Here is a 23,920-nt window from a genome sequence, read left to right as displayed (position 1 = left end):
TTTTCACTAGTGTTATTTGTAAGTGATCAAGTTTTGTCACAGATCTCGGCCGTATCCCAAACAGTCGCGTGTACATATGTATCTCGATACTCCCGACTCTCCTCACTGATGATAATATATGATATTTTTGTAAACCCGTGCTCCCCCTCCGTCAGGGGATCTCGGCCCATTTCATCAATAACGTTCACATAAACAAACCTAAATAATATTTCCTTCCTCTGTATTATTACCAGATCGTTATCTTTAACGTGTGTCTGTTTTTTGTACAAAACCCCGGTTATCGAAAGGACCGACCGGTCGTTAGGAGCAAACAAGGAAATCCTGAAGTCATTTAATTTGCAATACTGCACGCTTGTGCAAGAATTGAAGACGACCTATCCGCCTTACTCAGCAGGTAGGATCCACCTTTTCAACGAACCCCTCAGTGTTACACTAACGAAGAAGCCAGCTATTGTGTTGGTCTTCGCAAGATTATTCAACGGCCATTAACATACTTACTCTAAAACGACTCGAGAAACGTTTCAGGTTATGAATAGATGTTTAAAATGTGATTAATAATTATAAAGTTTACTTTGCTAAGAAATAAAGTACTACGAGATAGTTAAAATTATTTTCATACGAATATTGATGTCATTTTTATCATTTGAGGGAAACATTTAGAACCGACTACATTATTTTCTGAGCGACTTCAACGTAATAAGTATCGTAAAGAGGTCATTGTTCTGTTAGTAACATTAAATATAGTTTAGATTTGTTTCTGCTCTGAAAGTGAAAAGAAAACCTATGGAATAAAAAATCAATCACAACATTATGGTCAAAAGGTATCGCGTGTATACGGTGTACAGGCGATAGCTAACTGAATTCACTATCTACAATATTGTGTCGTTGGTTTACGGGAAATTGGGTTAAGATGCAGCATTTAAGAGATCTTGTGTGTGTTTACGTAGAAACATCCTTCGTTTTTAGACGTTGAAACAGGCTAGTGAAAATACTATTTGCCAAAAAAGCTACATAACTTTGTGGATTAAAAAGTTATTGTTTATTTAAAGTAATTTTTCTATCTTAAAGAAGCATCCGTGACTCAACAAGCGCTGTCACCTCGAGTTCATAATGATGTACAACGTTAGTAAATCCTAGTGTTGAGATTAACAATAATTTTAATGACAATTGTAAACAACGAATTAACTTGTCTCCAAAAAAGATCTCTTTAAGTAACCGAAGTATTTACAGCTAGCAATGATGATTTTTCTCAACAAAAACTTTTAAAGAAAAGGATTAAAATTAGAAAACATTACGCAATCTATTACAGTTATAATATTTAGAGTTCTAAAATCGAAATATTTCTTATACTACGTGTTAAATAGCCATTTCATAAATATGAAACAGATTCTATACACGCATTTTCAGCACACCTAAATAATATTTTTGCAGAAATGTAGGTAAGTCATACACGTATCAAGTATCTTAAACATTTTTAATAATAAGTATTTCCTTAAATAAATAATATTTTGAAAAAATTTTATGAAGTTAAAATTTCAGAAAAATAATAATTTCATATTTATTTATTAAAATATCTCACAAAATAAAAATATGTCAATTGATTTAATTTTTTAGTTAGGCGCCATCTAGTATCAAAATGTAAAACTTACACAGGCCGACTCAAGGTAACCTACCTAGTATGAATGCAGTCTATAGGGTTGCCCACGAGATGGCGTGTAGTTAGAGCAGCGCTAGCAGCGAGGAGTGCTGCAGTGGTCGCTCCACAGTGTAGGCGGAAGGCTACGGAGTCGATCTTCGGATTAACACCTTGCTGTTAGATGGAGTGGTGAATGTTAATGGTAAATCATTAAAACATTTTAAAGAAATTACTTCTTTCGATTAACATTAGTAACATTTTATTCTGATTAAGAAATAAAGTCACCCGATATGTTGGTGTTGAGAGGAAGTTAAAATTTATTTATTTTATGACAACCACAATTACAACGCTGGTCGTAGGAGAAAACAAAATTTGAACAGTGGAGTAAAAGAAACCATGTTATTGCCAATAATTGTGTGAAGTGTGATATTAGAAAAATAATACACCTCATGTAAAGTGTTATGTTTTTAAATGAAAGCTAAAAAACGTTTACAACGTATTGGCTCAATCAGTAGAAAATATTTGCTTTCGAACGGAGTTGCAAGATTTCACTCTAACACTGTTAGTTACCTACGATCATACATATATAAATGTGTGGCAATTTAGAATTGTATAAATCTTGGAACAAAATGAGATCTAAGACTTTCGCGAGTTTTATTCATTTAAATGAAACTGGTATTTTTCGGATATATTGCGCGTCCTTTATTTTTGGTTAAAACTACATACTCCCGACGTTTCGGTTACTTTTCAGTTTTCAGCAACCGTGATCACGGTTTAACTAAAATAAAGCGCTCGTAGTAAATCCGAAAAATACTAGTCTCATTTAAATCCTTGGAACATGTCATTAAGGACATATTTCGTACAAGATGTTGCTTTGCTGTTTGTTGTATTTTTTTCTTGTATATATTCAGGATATTTGAAGAATAAGTTCGCCTCAAATTCTTTGATGATTATAATACAAAATGTACTTCTGCTCAGTGCTGATCACACCTGGTCAATCTTGACGACTCACCCCTCCAGAGAGCAGCGCATACAGGCTGGTGAGGATCTCCATGGGCCTACGAGACTGCGCGAGACGTTCGCGCCGTCGCCACGCGCTCGCGCTGCCCGCGCCGCGCGCCCCGCCGCCCACGCCGCCCACGCCGCCCACACCGCGCCCACGACGACCCCACGACACACCCGACTCCCTGGACAGATTAGCCATTTAGTTATTTCATTATGTTCTAAGAACAATTTGCACAGGACTTTATATGTGTAACAAAAAGTTGCAGTTACGGCGCCTTCCGTTTTACTCTTAACGTCATGCTCTTTAAGTGTGCTAGAATTGGTTATTTAAATAAGAAAACTAAGAATAAAAATAAATGAAGCATTATAAACTGGTCGCGAGTGTGTCGATCTGATCCAACTCATGTCAACCCAGCCAGATTATTTTTCGTGTCATCCTTCATAATGACCTGTAGGAAGTTCTTGTTCCTGTAGGAGTGTACGTTGCAACTGACGCTTGCAGGAAAGCCGAGGAGTAAATATTCAAAGTTTGGTTACGATGTTGGAGACCGAAAAGATTTTAGTCGCGGAAAAAATATTTACACAATACATCCAACCTGACAGAAGTGAAGTTGTTATACTGGTGGAGAATACGAACGTCAAGAGCACAGTTAAAGATATGTAGTGTACATTGAAGATAAGTTTTATTCAATTCGTACATAAATAGATATCAGTACGTTCCTCCTGAAAATGATATTATACATAACTTGCAAATGCAAAAATTTTACTAAACTGCATAAGAAGCTTTTGAGGAAATCGCAGGCATACATATAAAATTAATGAATACAAAACTAACTCCTCAAACATGGTTAAATAGATTAAAAATTGTTCCTTCCATATATAAGTTAACGCAACAAAAATACACGGCTATCGACACCAGTGTAAACACGAGCCACGTCAGGTGACAGAAATAATAAAAAGAAATCATATTAATTTTATTAGAACAGTAATTATTTGAGCTGGATATATTAGGTTTCAATATTCAAAACAATTAAAACATGGAGAAATATTCAGAACTGGTCTTTGGGGTGAAACAAAATAAATAATAATCTTGAGACTGTTGTTCATCGTGACATAGTATTTCTCTCAAAGAGATTTAAATTACAATACAATTAATTAAAAATATGTGTTAGTAAATGTTCAAGAATCTCAGTTTTAAGAGAATCAAATACTTAAATATTAAATAATTTATTAAAACTTGAAGCATAGAAAAAGAGAAAATAATGTGAGTAAGCATTGGAAGCGTTTAAGTGTTGCAAGCAGTATGTCCCACAAGTCCCCCTCGTAACGCTACAATCGGTGCGAGTCGTTTGTAATACGAAGAAAAAACTAGTTATAAGCTTACCGGCTAAACAAAACAACAAACCAGAGATCAAAATAAACAAGGTTAAGTCATAGGAATAAAGTTAATGAATTAGTAAGAGCAGTTACAGCGGCAACAGACAACAGCACTCACCCACCAAGATCACGCTGATATATTAATAAAAACCGAGCATTGAACGGACGAGAACATCGTCCCGAACGATTGTCTGACACTGCAGCTTGGTTTTAACTAAAACAAATTTAAAAAGGGAAACGGAGAATGTATAAGACCGCTTCACGATCGGAGGCATCGGCGGCAATAAACACGTGGAACTGTCATGAACTGCGACTCACGCCGTCAGTAAAGCGTACGATCATTTGATATATATCGGAATGATAATTCATCCTGAGTCGTAGTTACTTATAAATTTAAGAATACAAAAATTGCTAGAGTTTTGTGACTTAATTTGGATGATAAATATGACGGTTCAACCCCAAACCGTACAGCGGTACTCATTCATAAGATAAACGAGCAAAAATTAACATTGGAAGCGATCCAAGTTGTTCAACGTTGATAAATGAACATTTGAGAGCCCTAACACATTACACTCCTCAACATTAATCGCCCAATTAAATAAATCCCAACAATTTATTTACCTATTAGTTAATTTTAAATACGATATTTAAAAAAAAAACAATGTTTTCTTCATCAACAATTCAGGTCAGGGATGAAAAAACAGCTCTCCGATATTTCACATGAGTTTTCTTTTAACGTCACTCCGTCTCATTTGAACGCAAGACGTGACGTTAAAATCAGAAAACGACGTCTCTTCAACGTTTTACAGAATACCAGTTACCGAAATATTTATGTTAAGAACGTCAGAAATACAATGAGACGCGCGTCAAGACGAGACAAACATTGATGATGGTGCAAGGGAAATCTGTTTGAAAGATTTGCTGATCTGAATAGGATTAAGTCAGTTTTATATTTAGATTCTGATCTAATATCCGGCTTTTTAACAACAAATGTACCGCACTTTTGACGAGTGTTTATTGTGAGACCGTTAATGGACAATTAAATGTGTGAATGGATCTTTGATATGGTTTACGTTTTCGCCTCCGAAGCGGAGATCATACGATCAATTGTTTTCGTTGCAGGTGCAGTAAATTTTAAACTAATATCTATTGTGATCTAATAATAGGCCGACCGTCCCGTACAGATTTAGTCGGATACAAACTATCTTTAACTATATAAGACCTTGATCTCGATAGGTTCATTTAGAAATACGGACAAAACATTGAAAATAAGAATTGTTCAGGAAAATTAACCATACTTGAAGAAGTTATTCTATATTTGTAGGGAATCTTACGTGTCTATGTATTAATATTAGCATTGTAGAGTTTTTGATATTAATGAAATCAAAGAGTAATATTTTGACATCAAAGATGGATGACAATATTTCTTCGACGGTACCATTTCTTTAATCTTGCCAGTTAATATAAATTTTAATTGTCTCTCTAATACATCATTTATGGTGGCAACCCAAATTAAGTTACCATTTCTCTAAATTCTATAGATTATTTCGGATTAGATATCTCACTGAATGGTGTAATAATTCTCAATCAACTACCAATATTACCTTACAAGTATAACTCATAGAAATATAGGAAAATAAATCATATATATATATATATATATCAATTGTGTTGTAATATAGATAAAGAAAAAATAATATAAATTGCGGCCGCTTTAAAGCATCGTCATGCGAGCAACGGTTACTAAGCTCTTAGTGCAAATCAATACGTCATGCTGTTGCTTTTCAAATCCAAGTCACCTGCGGCTATTAACTCTGTGAGCTCGGACTCCAGCCTCGGGACGTCCCCCAGAAGTTTTTCCCATGAGGTGGTCGTCCTGATACCGTCAGCTTAGCGCCTACCTACGAACCCCGTACAGCGCCATCTAGCGAGCACCTACGACAACTGGAAGAGCGGATGTTTTACAAATCAATTTGGATGTTAATAATTTTCATGCATGATAAAAAAAAAATTTAGGAAAAGAATTAAGTCTTTCAATATCTTAGAAGCCTTCTAAAAAAAATGTTTCACTAGATATATTCAGCTGTTATTTCATTGTAATTATTAAATAATAAAACTCCTACATGTGTACTACCCTTTATGCTTAGAACCGGTTTCAAACGCAATAGGGGTAATTCTCTGAACTTGTCCTACTGACTGTTGCGGTAGAGATATAAACCAATTACTACTGACAACACTACTCAATATACGTGTCTTTTTCTACAATTCTAATTAAAATTATTATATCACGGGGTACAGTTGTCGTTATTAATAAATTCAGTAGATGGCGCTGTAACACACAATTTACTTTTTGTATCAATATACGTTTAAAAGTTCTGAACACGGTAAGTAAATTATAATTAAACTGTAATGCAGTTACAAAATAGCTACGAAACTTAAATATAAACATCATGAAGGTTTATAATAACGAATTGTAACCGTTGTAACGTACTGAGCTGGCGAAAGGTTTCTACAATACGCTTAAACGCTAAACATTAGCTGATATCAATTGAAGGAATGTGACGACACGAATAACTGGAAAATAGAAAGAACACTCAGTAAAAAACAACACAATCAATCGTAACTATGAGAATAATAAAAAATACCAAAAAACTTCAAGTGATTTTAATCAAATGCCCAAAATAAAGATTTATTAGAGTCGATTCACTTATTTTAAAATGTAATATGCTTTATTTTGTTTTATACAATATTATTTAATACAAAAATTTTAAAAGTGCACTTGTAATTTTTTCTTTTATTAGATTTAATAAAACTCAGACGGAAAAAAAACATTAAAATGTTGCCATAAATACATATTTTGAATTGTCTTTATAATTAAATACATGATCATTTAAAGGGTACAAGCGATAAAAAGGACGCTATATATTTATGACTAAAAATAGAAATAAATAGATTTCAATTAAATTGTGTAAAGACAATATAATATATACTTTGAGTTAAAAATGAAATTAAATGTTAAATCTAACCTCTAACATTATATCGAAATGCAATCACAGGAATAAATATATAAAGAGATTATTATAATAAAAAATATAGAATAATAATAATAAAACAATACATTGTCTTAAAAAAAACGAATAAGCAGAATGTCGCTAATTATAAGTTTTCCAGTAAGTGACAATTCCCTATCATATTATTGACCTGCTGTGTCTCCAGGCGAGGCCGAAGACGTGTCCGAAGAGAGCGAGGAACAGCAGAAACACCGCCAGCGTCCATAAGAACATGACTCCCACCAGTCACGCGACACACCGACACGCCGACACGCGGACACACCGACATACCGACACACTCGCCGACATCATACCACTGACACTCGTGACACACAATACCGCACGTATTGATTGACAGACACGCAACGTTACCTTCTAAGACACGTCGGTTCCGTACAATTTCTTGATAAGTCGCTATAGTATCGCATCTGCTAAAATGGTTCTTATATTTATTACGTGTTATGTGGTCAGGTTATTTATTTATTAATAAGAGAATTGACATTCTTAATAAAAAGCTAATAAGTAAAAGAAAAAGCCTTTTAAGAATCGATTACAACGAAGTACTTGATAATTTTAGTGTAAGAAATGTTTTAAAAAAATGCTTCCCATAAAAATATCATTTCAGTTTAAGAACAAATTTCTAAAAATCTTAAACTGTTTTAAGCAAACCATTAAGCATAAAATATATATTCTTTTATTAATTTGGTTTTGGGTATTGTTTACTTATGACAAGTAAATGTGGCCAGTCCTCGGAGAAGCTATCACTGAACCGCTTGAAGTGCAGATCTGATAAGACCTAGTGAGCCATGTTACAACGTTTATATAGACAATATTTCATAGGATACAATTTAATTTAATTTCACGTTAATGTAAAACGAAACTAGATATTTTTATTATTATTCCTTAAACACTACGCTAATTGATTGATTTTCTGTCGCGAGTACATGATATAAGTTCAGTATTATTCGTGATATTCACCGTACCGTGACTAATAATCCCAGGTTATTTATAAATTTTATCGAAACATGTTTTCGTACAAGAATCGTTAATGTCTTTTAATATATCAAGGGAACAATTTCGATCTCCTAAAATACAAACAGCCGTGTCTATTTGTCTAGAACAAAGATGTCATCTATATCGTTATTTAAATACAGATAAGTCTAGTTATATTCCCGCCCTTTAATGGCAACACTGTTCTAAATGTAAAACATAATTAATTTAGGGTTCTAGAAACCATTCGTGAAATGGTTCGGTAGAGAGCGTTAAAAGAAATGACCGCAAACGAGCGATTACTAGGTTTTGTGAGAAAAGGCCCTACTCTATTCTTAAAGCAGCTCCAGATTGGACTATTAAGATGGATATTTGTGCAACGCCAACAGGACCAGACATATTTCTGTATTCGCGAATTTTAAAGCATGTTTTGTTAACAGAGCATACAGTCATTGGAAAACCAACATCCCCAAAGACCACGCCAGCAAGGTCAATATGTATTACCAGCTCACTAACGAACTCTCTAAGATTAGGTTCTTCGTAGGTTAATTCGTTAGTTCTGTACGCGGTTGAAGTGGGAGCGAGAGATATAACAGCTAAATCTCTCTGCAACTAACATCAATCCATTCTTGGAACGTCCTTTGAAGTCAGCCCTAGCAGGTGATTTTAAAATTAGTTAAGTAGAGAGAGGAGCTTAGACGGTGGAGGTGAGCCTTTAAGGACTATTCCTTGACAAAAGTTATTGTTCTTATTCGTGCTTGTAAAATAATTGAATATAATAAAATCTTTTGATTGTGTTTGAATATTGTTTTAGTGTATTTAATTTTACGTTTAAGAAATGCGAAATGGAACCATTGGTAAAAGTAGGCTAAGCTCGTTAGACGGGTGCCTGTCCCTATAGTGAAACGGTTGAAAATGTAAATACATTAAAACCTATTTTAAAACAATACAGAAAGAGATCTCAATTTGTACATTATACATTCTTAAATAATCTATGTCATGTACATATGTAGATGGTAGGGTATAAGGTATATTGTACGTTGCAAAAATCATTATTGAAGTTAATATCATACCAACAAAAAAATATGTTAAAAATCCAACCAACTGAAAAAAAAATATCATGATTTTCTTCGTCTTTCTAACAAATTTTTAGAACTTAATTTTAACACAATTATGATTTTTAATAAAAAATATATTGGACTCGTTAGCAGTTAGATGAGAATATAAAGTTAAATATAAATATTTTAATATTTTTACAAAAAAGCAGCATTTTATTCTTGACTTATCAAAATTTTATGTCGTCAGGTAAGTCTGAATAGCTCATTATAGTAGAATTATTATTTCACACATTCTGACACGGTTCCATTTAGTATGCAATAATTTCTGTTACTCAAAATGTCGCTGTGTTCAACTGTCCTAGCATCAGTGTATATCAAATACAGAAGAAATTTAATCCTCCTCATTCATTTATCAAATAATATAATCAACTATTCACTCTTTTTTTTTTGTTATTAATTTTTTTTGTAGTATAATAAAAAGATCTGATTAGAAAAATTGTAGCCTGTACATATCGTTTGTATGTAATCTAAACATTTTAATTTAAAACATAATCTATTGCTAATACTTTCTTTCTATATTAAGCAACGTGTTACCTTACTTGGGAAGTAATTTTGACGTCAAAGGGCGATAAATAAGAGATCCACGTCATGACAAGTGGCTGCAGCCGCTAAGGACCCTTGTTAGTGTTGTGTCAGACCTGTTCGCTCACTTTGAAAGTAGATAACAGGTTATTGGCTGGTCTCAGAAATGAAATGGCAATTTACAGAACAATAACTCATCTGTTTTGCGTAAATCAATTAAAACAAAAAAAATAATAGTAGTACTCGAAAGAAATATCATTGAAATAGACACGGAGACATGATTCAAATGACATAAATTATGAAACAACTTTCATCGTTAAAAATGTGTAATATTTTACTAGCTGTAACGGATCAAGTCCTTTATAATTTTACTGTAAAAATTTTATCGTGACATTAAAAAGTTTGATACATTCCTAAAATTGCAAGTGTCTCTGTTCATATACGTACAATATGTATTTATTGTGGTACTAAGAAGGCGCTCGTAAAATGCTGTTACAAATTTATTGAGGCTCACACAGTAATGTGGAATGAATGTGATATTAAGTAACTTTTCTTAATAAATTCATTCGATCTATATATTATTTTTAATGTGCCAAAAGATGGAGCAAACGAAGCGTGTTTGGTTAATCTGATAAATAGATACTGGGATTAAAAGTTTGATTGCTAGCCGTCGTCAGAGAAGACTTTGTAGCCAGAAGATAAGTTAATAGACAGAAGAGAAATTATTTTGCCAACTTTATTTCATATTTTAATTGCAAAAGTGCAGTGAATTACGAATGTGGGTGCACTTGTTGGGGTATATTGAGTATGATTCAAAGACTTTGGTTATTCTGGACATTTATATGTACATAATGAGTTAAAAAGGTAGTTATATGTTACTTTGATGAATATATATGTATATAGGTATATATCTATATACGAAACAAAATCGTTCACCAGACCGAAGCATAAAAAGCGACATAAAATGTGGTATATTCTGTAATACATCGAAAGTTGTGAACGATTGCAGAGCAACGGAAAACGGTAGGAAATTGAATCAGTTTTCGTTTGAGATTCGCGGATAAGTTCGGAAACTGTTATATGTGGGAACGGAGCAGAATACGTCGTAGAGAAAAAGATGACGTGTCCAATATATGGCGTTTTACTACTTCTGTGAGTTAAAGTGGAAAACCTTAAAGTTGGCTGGGACTTAGGCATTTAAAATAATGTCTTATATCCAAAACATTTTCGTCCCATTCGAAATATTCAAATGCCGTCTATTAAAACCGCCATATTGAACTACGGTTATATATAAAAAAATTGTTTTCTAAAAGTTTTGTACTTATAATTTTGAAGTTTTAAAATATACGACATGATTTAAACGAGCCGGAAATCCCGGGAAGGAAATACAAGCTGTGACATAAAAAATATTACAAGAACCAACGACGGAATTGTGGTTTAAAACAATCTATTTTTATTACCTCCATAAACACAATGTTTTGGTTCATACGGATTAAATTTAATACAACCTTTTTACAGTGACATTGTCCGCATGAAATGGACATTCAGTATTATACGAAGTAAAATTTTGAATCAATCTTATATTGATAAGAACACACAGTGTGCTTACAGCATCTTTGTGCAATACATTACACATCCAACTTCTAAACTAGAGTAAACGTTAAATTTAAAATGCATTTTTAAATTTGTGCTAGCTCCAGTCGCGGTAAAGAATTCCCTCTGCGGAATTTTAAATCGACTGAATTCGTAGAGATACGTGTAAGTTGTTAAAATAAAATGAATATAGGCAGTTAAAGAGAATGTCGCCGTTAAAAATGGTCGCTTTCAAGATCGTTTTGTTTATGGCCATCGGAGCGTTTTGTACGAACGTACAGGAGGTAATTATGAGCATTCGTTATGACATCATCATTTTGCCTGTTTGACCGAAAAAAATACATCGCTGTTCGTTATCTTGTATGAAAAACGAATATTGGAGATTTATAGCTAAAAATATATGGCAATAAAAATGCACAAATGGCTATTGAAAAATACAATCGAAAATATATTGGAAGGGAAAACTTACAATAGACGTAAGATATAACGAATGTGAATAGCGTTCGTGGAACGTCTCCAAGTGTCAATGAGGGCCGAGTGCTGACATGTCAGTCTCGCTCGCGTGCACGATGCAATTCTTTTATCGATTTTCATTATTGATTCCCTCCTCTGATGATTCTTTACTTGGCACACTGAATTGCTTTAAACGGGAAGGCTAATCAACAAAGCTTTATTAATCGAAGATACAGCAGCTAAAAAAAGCTGTCACTAGGCACTTCATTCATCATTGAAGTATTGTTTAATTTCATTATATTTTCTTGAGAATTTCTTTCAAGAGAACCGTCGCCTGTCTAAAGCTATAGTCGAGGCGATGCAGGACTCACATTTCGACCAAGAGCTACTCTTCGATCTCAAGAAAGAAAACCAAGTGTATTTAAATCGAACGATGTCCCTTGTCATTAAATATATTGTGAAAAGGTATGAACATTACATTCCATGATACAGTTTATAATCTAATGAAAACATTTTTAAACTTTGAATAATTTCTATTCTTTTCAAAAGAATAATTGATATTTAAATAGATATAAATGAAATAATACATACATGCTAAGAGGACTTTTGTTTCTCAATTCTCATATCTTATTTCTTCAACACGACAAATTGTATAAAAAATGTATATATTACCAAATAGATAAAACCTTTCTTCAACTTACTATCCTGTAATACATTAAGAAGTCAATGTAATTCCAGGAGAATTAATAACCTTTGATTTTTTTGTATCAAAATCGAAAGGCTTGCAATTACAACAGAATGAAGCTAACTATTGGTTCAAATTAAAGTCTTATAATATACCTAAAACGGGCTATTCCGTGGTGGTCTTTATAGCGTCGGTGCATTGGTTTCAGGGAAGTGGATAATTACCGGTCGCGTCGCACGGATGCCATCAGCCGCAGGGTGTACTCGTCGCTCGTCATGAAGCTTATTGACATCGCCAAGGTGACATCGGCTACGAAAATGCGCTGTCTTTATTGGAAGGAACGAAGTCGAAGGAGATTTGGCTTAATTTATTGAATATCTGTCCGGTTTTGTTCAGCGCTTTTCTGTTCTTTACACAAAAATTGGGCCTCCTTAATGTCATACATCGAATATTCCTAAAGTTTCCCTGAACGCCTTTGTTCATTCAAATAAGGTTATCTGTGTATATTTACATATATTTATATAAAACGTTATTTTATTAATACTGCTCGTTCATTTTACTAATAAAGCAAACATTTCATTACATCACTAGATCTGTCTCACCTTTGGTAGTGGTAGAGTCGTAGCGTTTAAAATGTAAATAGTCTATTGCTGTTTCAACGATATTGTTAAATCCGGAAATGATTTTTTATAATTTACCTGGCACTTCCAGGAAATAGAGCGTCTAAAATACTCTATATAATATTTGTTTATATTCAGGATCTTCCACGTAACACGAGCGCCGCCAGTCGCATTGACACAGCACATCGATACTATATGTCAGTGGAGTCACGCGACATGCATGACCAGATGGCAGACGTACAGGTCTTCCACGCTTGTGCTAGACTCTATGACGTCATGTTCACTGTGAGTACATCATAATACATAACGAACAGTTCACCACACATAACGGATACACCACTTCACCATGAAATTTCAATTAATTATTTTGGCCGTAAATGTATATTGTTTTCTTCAGGCTCCCAGAATCATCGCCGAATTGGGTGTCTTGGAAGACCTTACACCTAGAAGCCTATTGAAAAAACTCAAAGAATTGGAAATCAAGCCTGTACACCTCGGTGTCGCCTTGCTCATTCAGGTTTTTTTTCCACCATTAAATTCCTCAAAATTTAGAAACGCACACAAACAAAAATTATAGGGTAGATTTTATAAAGGTAGGGTAGGCCTCATTGCTGGTAACCATTCTCCCTGGAGACGCTGTAAAAGCCAATAGAGCTAGCAGCAACAGAGAAGTCAAAAAATGGCAATTAAAATCTATGCTGCTACACTCATACGAGGTAAACTTCTACAGAAATCAATTTTGTGTGTATTCTCTATTTCTAAGTTTTTTATTATTATTTTTGTAATATATGAAAAACAACATACTAAAACTAACCTAAATAAAATTTTCAATAAATTGGGAAAATCCAATTAATGTAAATTTTGAAGTGAATTTTTTTGACAAAAAAATTTTATTACAGTACCACCTTCGTAGCACCATAAACTTCGCTATACGCTCCAAAGCATTAGAAGTTCTGTCTACCAAGCCTCAAATGGTTGGACCTCAAGTCATAGACATGCTGAAGGCTATAGCATCAAGGTTGCTACCCGTGGCCGAACTGTTAGATATACACTTGGCACATTCCAGCCCGGCCTTCAAGGACACTTGCCCCTCTACATGGCTTGGAATCGTAAATAATAAACAACCGTAAAATAAATTATATGTCACCAGAACTACATTCTTAAGATTATTTTGAAGTTTAAAAACATACTTGGAGACCGCAAATGATAAATATTAAAACGTAAATAAAGTTGTGCTGAAACACAATTTGCATCAAGTTTTGATAAAAAGTTAAATTACTCTGTCAGTCTGTCCGACGCGAACGTTTGGAAATATAAAACGTTTACTTCTTATTTAAAAGTGCCTTCTGAAAAATTATATTTTCAATTAGTTTTTAAACTATAAAATACCAAATTACACAGCTATGACGATGAAAAAATATACATACACATCTTTAATTTATAAAAAGAAAACGTGGATTTTAAAACAAAACTTCCGTCAGATTTATTCCGTTTCAACAATCCACAATTTGCAATTCATATGAGCCGCATAAATAATTTTGTGAGTCGGTTCTTTAAAATATATATTATTAGTTTCCGGGGGAGCGGAATAAAGAGCATATAATATGCAAATTCAATAAGCAGTGTTTGGCTTGAACCCAGCAGCAAATCTGAAAGGCCTTTGAGAGCCTTTCCGTGTTATACTTCCCGGGGAGGCTAGACCTTTGATAGCAAAGATTCGCTGATACAATATTAAAGAAGTGCTCAAATTTAATAAGTTTCCATACTTTAGGTAGCAATGCTATATGTCCAATTTATTTGTTTGTGTAAGTGAAAACTTGTAAAATTTGTAATAATAAGGTAACTTTTGATTCATAAACCACTTTATAGCTGTTTGATTGCCAACCGTGGCTAAACCGAAATGACACTTAAGATCATAGACATATTTCAGCACATGCGCGCGCGCACGGCTTTTTATTGTACAAATAGATTTATTGCCTATAAAATATAACTGCGCGCTGCTGTTACGCTTGATGTTCATATTTAATTTAAGCCACGAAACCAGCGCGCTGGTTTACGGTTCACTGAATCATATACATTTATATTTACACTATGTTCAACAATACTTGCTAATTAAATTGGTGCAATTATGTGATGTTTCGTGAGACGTAACGAATAGTCGTTTTAGTTTCATGATTTTTTTTACAAAAAATACATAGTTTTTAATATTGTTTTAATTGATCGAGTTAAAGATGTAGCCAAGATTCTCGATGAGGTTATAAGTGGTTATAAATCAGATATGAGTAATAGTACATTTTAAATGCGTATAGCAAGCTGAATTACCTTTTATTTTAAATTGTATCGGAAAATTTATGTACAGTGAAATGTTTGTTTCCCAATCGTTAGTTCCATAGCTTCATAGTAAAGTTATCAATTACACTGCGCACGCGCAGATCGCGGTTCGCGACCGGCATCTCAGCCGTGCGTATTTTTATAACGGATTGTTTGTTACCTCTGACGTCCGATATTATTTATTGGTGTTTTATATATTTCGAATGAGTTCGATGCCTTTGATGTATGTTTGTTTAATGCCTAGTAATAATTCTTCTAATTATCAATATTATATGTGGTTCCTTCGGATTTAAATTTATACTTTGGTAATATTTTCGATTAACTTGTTAACTAAAAGTAATCCCTGTAGATTAAGATGGGTTACGGACGTTACGGTTGTTAACCTTCTAAAATTTTTAAAAACCTAAACAATCAGAAGGTCTAGCTCTGTTGTAATACTGAGTAAGAGAGGGGTGGGGGGGAGAGTTATTTGAGAAGAAGATAGAAAACAGAAGTAACATTACGATTCTTTACAGAAAGTGGTGTAATGCGTTTCAAGGGTTTCTTGTCTACTGATATAATTTTATAATGATATAAAGTTTTACTCCCATACCAAAAAAGACATCGGAACTGTTACCTTGACATGTATCCGTGTCATAGGACTTCATTGACGGCGAGCCATCGATTTTCAGGTCTCATTAAGCCAGCCCACTGACTGGAATGTTTAACACCAGTTCACCCCGCGTTTACTAAACACGACCACTAAATTGTGGGGCGTCTGACATTCATCGTATTTAAAATGGATATGATAAGTTTGGCAAGAATTTTAATATTTTCTTTTAATACTTTTTCACTGTTGATAAATTTTATCCAACCGACGCTGAACTTGACTGTTTTCAATAAATATCGTCGTCATACGCGACATTAATATTTTCCTTAAGCCTCTTGTGGCCTTGTAAGCTTATAAGAACGTTTACTTACGGCTTGCTAACTCATACAGATAAGTCACAGTTGACGACGTAATTTATCTGTTTCATTCAATATTTTGTCTGAATCGAAAGTAAATTTAATCGATACATATCACGAGCAATATTGAATAAAAAATACATTTTAGTGCTAGCTTCGATTTGAACCCTTCCTAGAGGTTTCTTGTCAACATTTACAAATTCATTAACCATTCAAATAGAATAAACATTAACAATAATCTGACTTTCATAAGAAATAAGAAAAAGGAAAAATAAATAAATTCTCCGAAAAGGAACTGCCATATCTAGAATTTCCTAGTATTTGGTAGCGTACGACGGGGTAATGTACTGTCGGAGACGATTGAAAAGAAAATGAGGACCTGGCTTTTAACACGATGACAATGTTACTTAAATTTAAGTTATACATATTTATGAAACACTTCCATAGTTACGAACCAACCGTCTCATTAAAGTCTAATCCGAAAAGAGTTGATCTAAACGACTTTTATAATAAAACGTCCACTAATTAGCATAGGTACACAGCAACATTTATAGATTTTAAGTAGACATGCGATTGGCTTCGGAGGTTTAGCCCAGATACGAGGACGCGAGCCATCCACTGTAACATTGAACTAATTTATAATACGCCCCCGCGACAACAAGTATTAAAAACATTTCCCTGTTTGATTGTGTTCCATCTGCGCACAGCACATTTGAGTTTATATCACATTACTTCATTTTATAGATATCAATGTTCCAAATTTCGTTTTAAAAATTTGTTCCAATCTTTTTGTGTAGTTTGTCACACTATACGATCTAATTTTGATTACGACGTTTCGTCTAAATCTATTATCGTTTTATAAATGTTTTTCACGCTTTTCTCAAAAATAAATACCTATGTAATGTCGCGTGTGAATATTAATTTGTATGACAAATTGATTGTAGACATAGGCGTGGGGTCGGACGATTATACATTTGTTCAGTGACCCGTTTATAACGACGCTCTGTTTCACGTTCCGAACGTTTGACACGATATAATTTACATGATAATATTTTTGTTTGAGATTCCAGTGAACTCTACGTTTACGTTTACGTTTTTCATTATTTCAGTCATATTTTCGATATTTTTAGTAAATGTTTGAAAGACCATATGGAAGCGTCTGACAGACAGACAGATCTTTCATTTGTCATCTGCCGCCAACAATAATCAATTTTCCTGTAGATTGTCCTGGATGAACAATAAGAGACGGTGAGGTGGTCTACTAAAGTATAGTAAAAGTGGATATAGACAGAAAACATTACACTAGTAATGCTGATAATTAATTTAACTTCACACTTTAAAATTTCTTATACAAATACAATAAATAAACAATGATGTCACTTACGTTGAGATATTTCGTAACTTTCCTTATATTAATTTAAACTCGATGAGAACTTAAAAGTATTCAGTAAAATAACATTCCTACGTCCATATATAATTAATCTAGTAATCTCGATGATTTATTTCTACTGACTCACACGGACTTTACCTTACATCTAGAAAGCCATCGTGTACCAATATACAATTAAAAAATCAGAACAACTCACACTAGACATGTTTTAAACAGATATGAGTTGTTAAATATTATAACAGCTAGAAAACAAAGACAAATAAACCATTCAGCCAGTATCCTCAACAGACCTTAAAGTATTGAATTTATAAATGTAACATGACCTCCGCACGCGAAAACTCATTTATTTTTGTTCGACCCCAATCATTATCATGATCCTTTATCCCCCACTGCATTTGGAAACTGTGGACCAGCAATTTTTTCCTATAAATAAAGTCCCAGGCTTTATTTGCGCTGACTTCGACTAATCTTGCTGACAACTTTCATAAATTTGGTTCTACATCTTCCTTGGCTCGCACTTTGTACTTTAGTTTCGTAATATTTCTTAGTTAGTGGACAGTTTTATATAATATTGAAGGGGAATCGTAATTAGGCCAATGTTTTTGTTTGTAAACCAATTACCGAGATTTACATAAAATAATGTATAACATTGTAAACTCGTGAAACATTCTAGACGTTAAAAAAGGCTCTGCACTGAAATTAAGATCGCTTTAAGTGGCAACATATTTCAAATGTAACATAAAATGATTCTTTTTCGGACAACCAAAATAGGCTGTTTAATTTAAGCATTACCTTAATGTTTCCGGATTAACATTATTTAATGTAACACGAGCCGTTGAAAGGGAGAACAAGAAGAAAAGTTATATTTCAGTTTTGCTAACTTTACATTTCGGATTGACGCAAAAGCATTTCAGTGTAACTTTGTGAAACACTACATTTTCCTTAAATTTACGAAAACAAAACCAGTAGGAATACTAACGAAATACAATAAACAGCGTTTATCTGAACAAGTTGTTCAAAATCTACACAATAGTTTTGAGTTTGGTCAACTGCGTTCCCTTTGTGAGCTTTTACAATGTACATCGTGCATACTAATGTACTTTTTTTTTGTCTAGGAATATTCTATTATTATTTTTTTAATGACAACATTTTTCCTGCTCATAAATAATAAGATGATTTTAATAAAAATAGTTCAGTTTCTGACTGAGTCGAACATTTCTTAGATCTTTGACTTAATGACACAATGTATACCACAATACCCATGTCACTCTCATTGACAGTTCGGCGTCCATTTGGCGCGCAAACTCGTGTCAGTTTGACAGACTAGATGCCGTCTGAGATAAGGAAATACTAATATATGCACTGGCAACATTCAATCATTGTCAGTCGCAGAAATATGTAATGGATAATTAGGTGTAGTTTTACTGATGTGTCTTTATTTAGCTCTTAACATTTTGTATTAGACAGTTTCACTTCATTAATTTGGTTAGTGACACAAAATTGTCCTTTCATTTATCAAGAATTTCAACTTAAAACTTAATCTCTATAAGAAAGTTAAATTTAAAAGCTTTCGAACCATAAATCGCTCTTGAAAATCTCGAAATCTGAATCAAAGAAGATTTCTTTTAATTGAAGCATGATTTTAAAAGTTTATTCGAATCGTAAAAGTATACGATGCTATAAATGTATTTAATTACGTCTTGGTCCATGTAAGCCGAGATGATCTTGGCCGCTGCAACTTCGGCCGTTAATATAAGTGACTTGGAATGGCTTTTATAAATCGCCCCCATAAGACACAGACGCCAATGACCGCGTGCGAAACTAATCTTGAAACTAGGTCTCTTTTTGGTACTAATATATATAACCAATGTATCTATGTAGACTTTAAAAGGATATAACGATATTACGTGTTTTGAATAAAATAGTAATAATGTTAAATTATAAACGGGATGTCGCAGGAAATATAATATTTTTTTTTAATTTAAAAGTCAGTTTTAAAGATTAGACAAGACTATGATCGAATAGGCTTCATTTAATAAGTAAAATTTATTTCATGCTATTTTTTTAATTAAAAACCTCTATTTTAAGATTATTCCAGGGTAATAATAATAATGAATGATTTTGTTTTTGAGTTTGTATAACATACCATCGCACCTACTTATAAAAACTTAATAATCAACAGGCGAAGGTTTAAGTCCTGGGTTTGCACGTTGTACACGTCATATACATCATTACACAGCACACCTCCAGACGGTTGTATTAAAAACAAACAAAAGAGAATCAATTATATTAAGATTATAATTAAGGAGTCCATTCATAGAAATCCCGTGTCGTAGTTCCATTCATTAAAACAGACGCTTCCATCACAATGACTCCGTGCCTCCACATAATTACAGACAAAGGTGCGGGTTGCGGGTTGAGCGCGGTGCATGCTAGGGCTTACCTCCACATGTTTAAAGGCACCTTGCAGATTAATGTTTACTTACGGCGTGTCCTATTTACTTTAATTAAATGTTTTTGGTGGACTACACACACTTTAATTTTTATATTCTTAAATAATGAATGTTTATAGTTCAAGGTATATGTAGTACCATCTCTAGGTTCTTTACATCATACACCTTCCCTCTTAAATGATAATAATCAGATGCTGGGTCGGTCATAGCTCGATACTATATTATATTTTATACCGCCACTGAGAATTCTTTCTTAATTTATAGTTTTGAAGATAACACAGGATATTGCTGGCTGGATGGAAACAGCTAAAATTTTCAAAAATCATTTCACACCATTTGACAGCTATTTTATTGCCAATATGTGACAAAGCGTAAATCTTTTAAATTATAAAATTTTATTTCCTTCTCTTTTCTTCTTATTTATATAAAATATTATGAGATGAATTTAAAATTACTGCAACATGGTACAATTTTTTTTTTTAATTCATTGAAAATTCAGAAATTTTATGATCATAAATTATAAGTTACTCATTTTTATAGACTATCATAAAAGTAATACACTCAATAGTCGGATTGTCATGGAAAAGAAATAACATATATTAATATCGAGCTGCTATAGAGCACTGTAAAGAACAGCAGTTAAATAAACAATACCACTACTATCATAACTCGAGTTAACTGCGGAACGCCTCATTCTCAATACAGCCTACGAGTTTAATCGTCCAAACATTTTAAGAACGCGTACAATTTTTCATCTGTGCACTTTATTATGCTGGCGTTAGCGTTGCCAGAATCTGGCTTTCTGTATGTTCTACATCCAATGTCGACACTTGAAAAATATGTACCGACGTTGTGAAATTTAAAACTAGCCTTCTTCGGACCGATGCCGATTATTTTTTATAAGAAAGGATTGCAAAACTACAAACAAATAATATTGAATATATATATATTACTATTACATAACTATGGAGTTGCTGAGACGATGAAAGCGATGCCTATATTTTAAAAATACCCACTCAGTGTCGCTCAAGAAATCTTTTATACTGCAACAAAGATTCCAACCGAAGTCATTCCCGCGGACCAGTTTCTATAGACGCGGCTGGAGTTCTTCGAGCGTTTTTAACACCACACTTAGCTGGTCCCTATTACTTTATATGTCGGGATGTTGCTAGACGAGATAGGGTGGATGGAAGGAAATATCCGGATTTGAGCAGTTTGTCAGAACAGCGTTATCTTGATGACCCTCACGTAACGTTGATGGTAACGACGCCACGAGAAATTTACCGCTCTGATGACGATAATTATAAAGATATGGTGTAATGAGAAAATTAAGTATGTACGTCGACTGTTTTATGATGATGGAGTAAAACATTAATATTTATTGACGTAAAGTTCGGCAGCCATCTTACTTGACGGCAGTTTGTTCGGTAGCCATCTTAATGACGTTTTATAGAAACAGACTACTAAAAAGATCGCACATAATTTAAATATTACTTATAACGAATGAATATCTGTGAATAGTTTCTGGTCGTTCGGTTAGTTTGTAATTATAATGTTTAAAGATCGCTCGGCCAATAAAAATACAAAGCTAATTAGTGTCAAGTTCGATCAAATAGTGTACCCTTAAAATAAACCAAAGTGAAGATGAAGCACTTGCATCGTGAAGCCGTACATGTTACAAAGCATATTTAAAACATTCAAGGATGCACAGGTTGACTTGATATTATTATTAAAATTACAATTCCCGGTACTGACTTGCTATTATATATTATTAATTTATTACCGTCAACTGTGTGTAAAGTTTAGTTAGGCCTTAAATTTTTAGAGATTTTTTTTTACATCGTGTCTGTGGCTTCCATTATAATAGGACATTGAATCGCGAGCTTTATGTATATTAAACATTAGAATGGAATGTAGAAATTATGTTTGCTATACTTAATAAACATATAAACATTTTTGGTTCACTGTATACCAAACTAGGCTCTATCGTATTTTTACGTTTTTTATTTCATTACATCGTTACAAGTATGAATTATACAGATAATTTCTAAACAAAACAATTAAAACAAATTCGAACGAGAAATAAAAGAAAATTAGGTGAAAATTTGTGTTAGAATCGCCGCTGTAATGGTGGGTGAGATATAGTTGGTGATTTTCCCACATGATTTTAACATACATTGAACTTTAAACCTTATTACATAAACAATAAAGATCTAACACCAACACTATGCATTTCTTGAAAATGTCTAATTAAATTATTGACACTATGAATGTTACGTTATGGTTTTAACAAAATCGATGTTTGAATCGTATTTATTTTATCACAAATTTTTTTAATCAACTCAGTGTATTAGCTATTTTAAATAATATTTATGAAACACTTACCGATTATATCCTAAAAGTAAAACACTCATTCAACGGCCTTCACTACATTTTTTAAAGAAATATTTTTCGTAACCACATATTCAATTAAATATCTTTAAATACTTTTTCATATGAGGAATATATATAACAACTTCGAAGGAGTCCTCCTCGCACGGTCCGCAATAAAATCGACGACATCAAGCAAATGTCTCAAAGTGCATCACAAAATATAATTCGTAGTAAAAATTCATAATAATCGATCTAAGAACGTGAATAGTGTCGTAACAGAATTACACAAATACACTTATTTCTGTCCTCAACGTAAACCACGTGTGGACGCTTCACTAAACCAATAATAACTAACGGAAAAAATTCACAACCATACTATAAATTAATATATCTTTTCGCGCATTAAACTCATCTAAAACTGCGAATCACTTCCTAGATGTACAATGATCATTTGTGGCTTTGATCATTTCAAATACAGTTAAGATATCATGTAATTGACTACTGTGGATCGCTGAACTTTACCAAACGCGAAGTACGTGATCTGCTGAACATGTAATGTATTGATTTATTCATTCTATGTTGATAATAAATGTCACAAAATGGATTTTATCCCAAAATGGAAATCATTTCAATCATACATCATTGTTATCTATGTTACTTGAACGCACCTGAAGAAAAAGCGCGCGAAGCTCATCTGTCAAATCCGATGATTCCCAACTTTGCCGCCAAAACGCTCCATTCAACAGCAACCATACACACGATAGCATCGTTCTATACACGAATCACTTGAATTAGGATACCATAGACAATATACTACTGTTGATTTTTTTTCGTAATAAGGTTTTTTATGATGTTACGTTCTGTCTGCGCGTAGGTGCCGACTAACGCGTGAAATGCTGTAGGGCGGACTGGAAGCGGGCAGCCATGTCGACGCGATTTTTTCCACAGTTTTTCTTGTGAATCGAATCAAATCTTCAGTGGACAGTGGACACTAGGTCGCGCTATTTATAATCTCTTTAACGTACGGCTGGTCTTGTTTGTGATGTATTATTGTCCGGTGGCAATTTTTTACATGGCCTATATTGTGTTTGGGGTCGGTAACATCTATTATAGTCGAAAACTTTGATTTGTTTGGATTTTCGTCAAAATTTCGTTTCAAATATCAACACAGTGAATCGTAGATTCATACTCTACTAAATAAATTTAATTTCATTAGAGAACAGGAGTTACTTTATCCCCATACAAGGGTCTTTCATTAAAAACTGTACTTAAAAATGTAATTCTATTAATTTAAGAAAAATATTAAAAACAAGTAAAGTCGAAGAAAAAATATAGATTCAGAAGACGAAATATATAGTTATGAACGATCATTATTTTAA

The 23,920-nt window shown here is 33.3% G+C and overlaps 2 protein-coding genes across 4 annotated transcripts; one reads left to right on the top strand and one right to left on the bottom strand.

The window, feature by feature from the left end:
* Positions 1 to 1,669: 1,669 nt before the first annotated feature.
* Positions 1,670 to 23,437, bottom strand: LOC133320104 (uncharacterized). The gene is made up of 4 exons (XM_061527097.1): positions 23,210 to 23,437; positions 5,818 to 5,962; positions 2,649 to 2,823; positions 1,670 to 1,810 (listed from the first exon to the last, which is right to left on the bottom strand). Exons 2-4 carry the CDS (start codon positions 5,880 to 5,882, stop codon positions 1,670 to 1,672), a joined length of 381 nt encoding a protein of 126 aa, XP_061383081.1. The 5' UTR covers positions 5,883 to 5,962; positions 23,210 to 23,437.
* On the top strand, positions 10,220 to 14,201 carry LOC116769016 (uncharacterized). Of its 3 annotated transcripts, none has more exons than XM_061527161.1 (6): positions 10,220 to 10,562; positions 12,055 to 12,209; positions 12,638 to 12,728; positions 13,188 to 13,334; positions 13,447 to 13,566; positions 13,949 to 14,201. In XM_061527161.1, the coding sequence occupies exons 2-6, from the start codon at positions 12,103 to 12,105 to the stop codon at positions 14,177 to 14,179; spliced, it is 696 nt and encodes a 231-aa protein (XP_061383145.1). In that variant the 5' UTR covers positions 10,220 to 10,562; positions 12,055 to 12,102; the 3' UTR covers positions 14,180 to 14,201. The 3 variants fall into 3 exon arrangements, with proteins under 3 accessions (XP_061383145.1, XP_032515890.2, XP_032515882.2); XM_032659999.2 differs by lacking the exon at positions 10,220 to 10,562 and adding an exon at positions 10,634 to 10,850; XM_032659991.2 differs by lacking the exon at positions 10,220 to 10,562 and adding an exon at positions 10,867 to 11,575.
* Positions 23,438 to 23,920: the final 483 nt, after the last annotated feature.

The sequence above is a fragment of the Danaus plexippus genome (assembly GCF_018135715.1).
Source record: "Danaus plexippus chromosome 3 unlocalized genomic scaffold, MEX_DaPlex mxdp_34, whole genome shotgun sequence".
NCBI classification, from domain to species: Eukaryota; Metazoa; Arthropoda; class Insecta; order Lepidoptera; family Nymphalidae; genus Danaus; species Danaus plexippus.
Note: the sequence above shows the minus strand (reverse complement) of the source record. Positions and strands in the feature narration are given on the sequence as shown.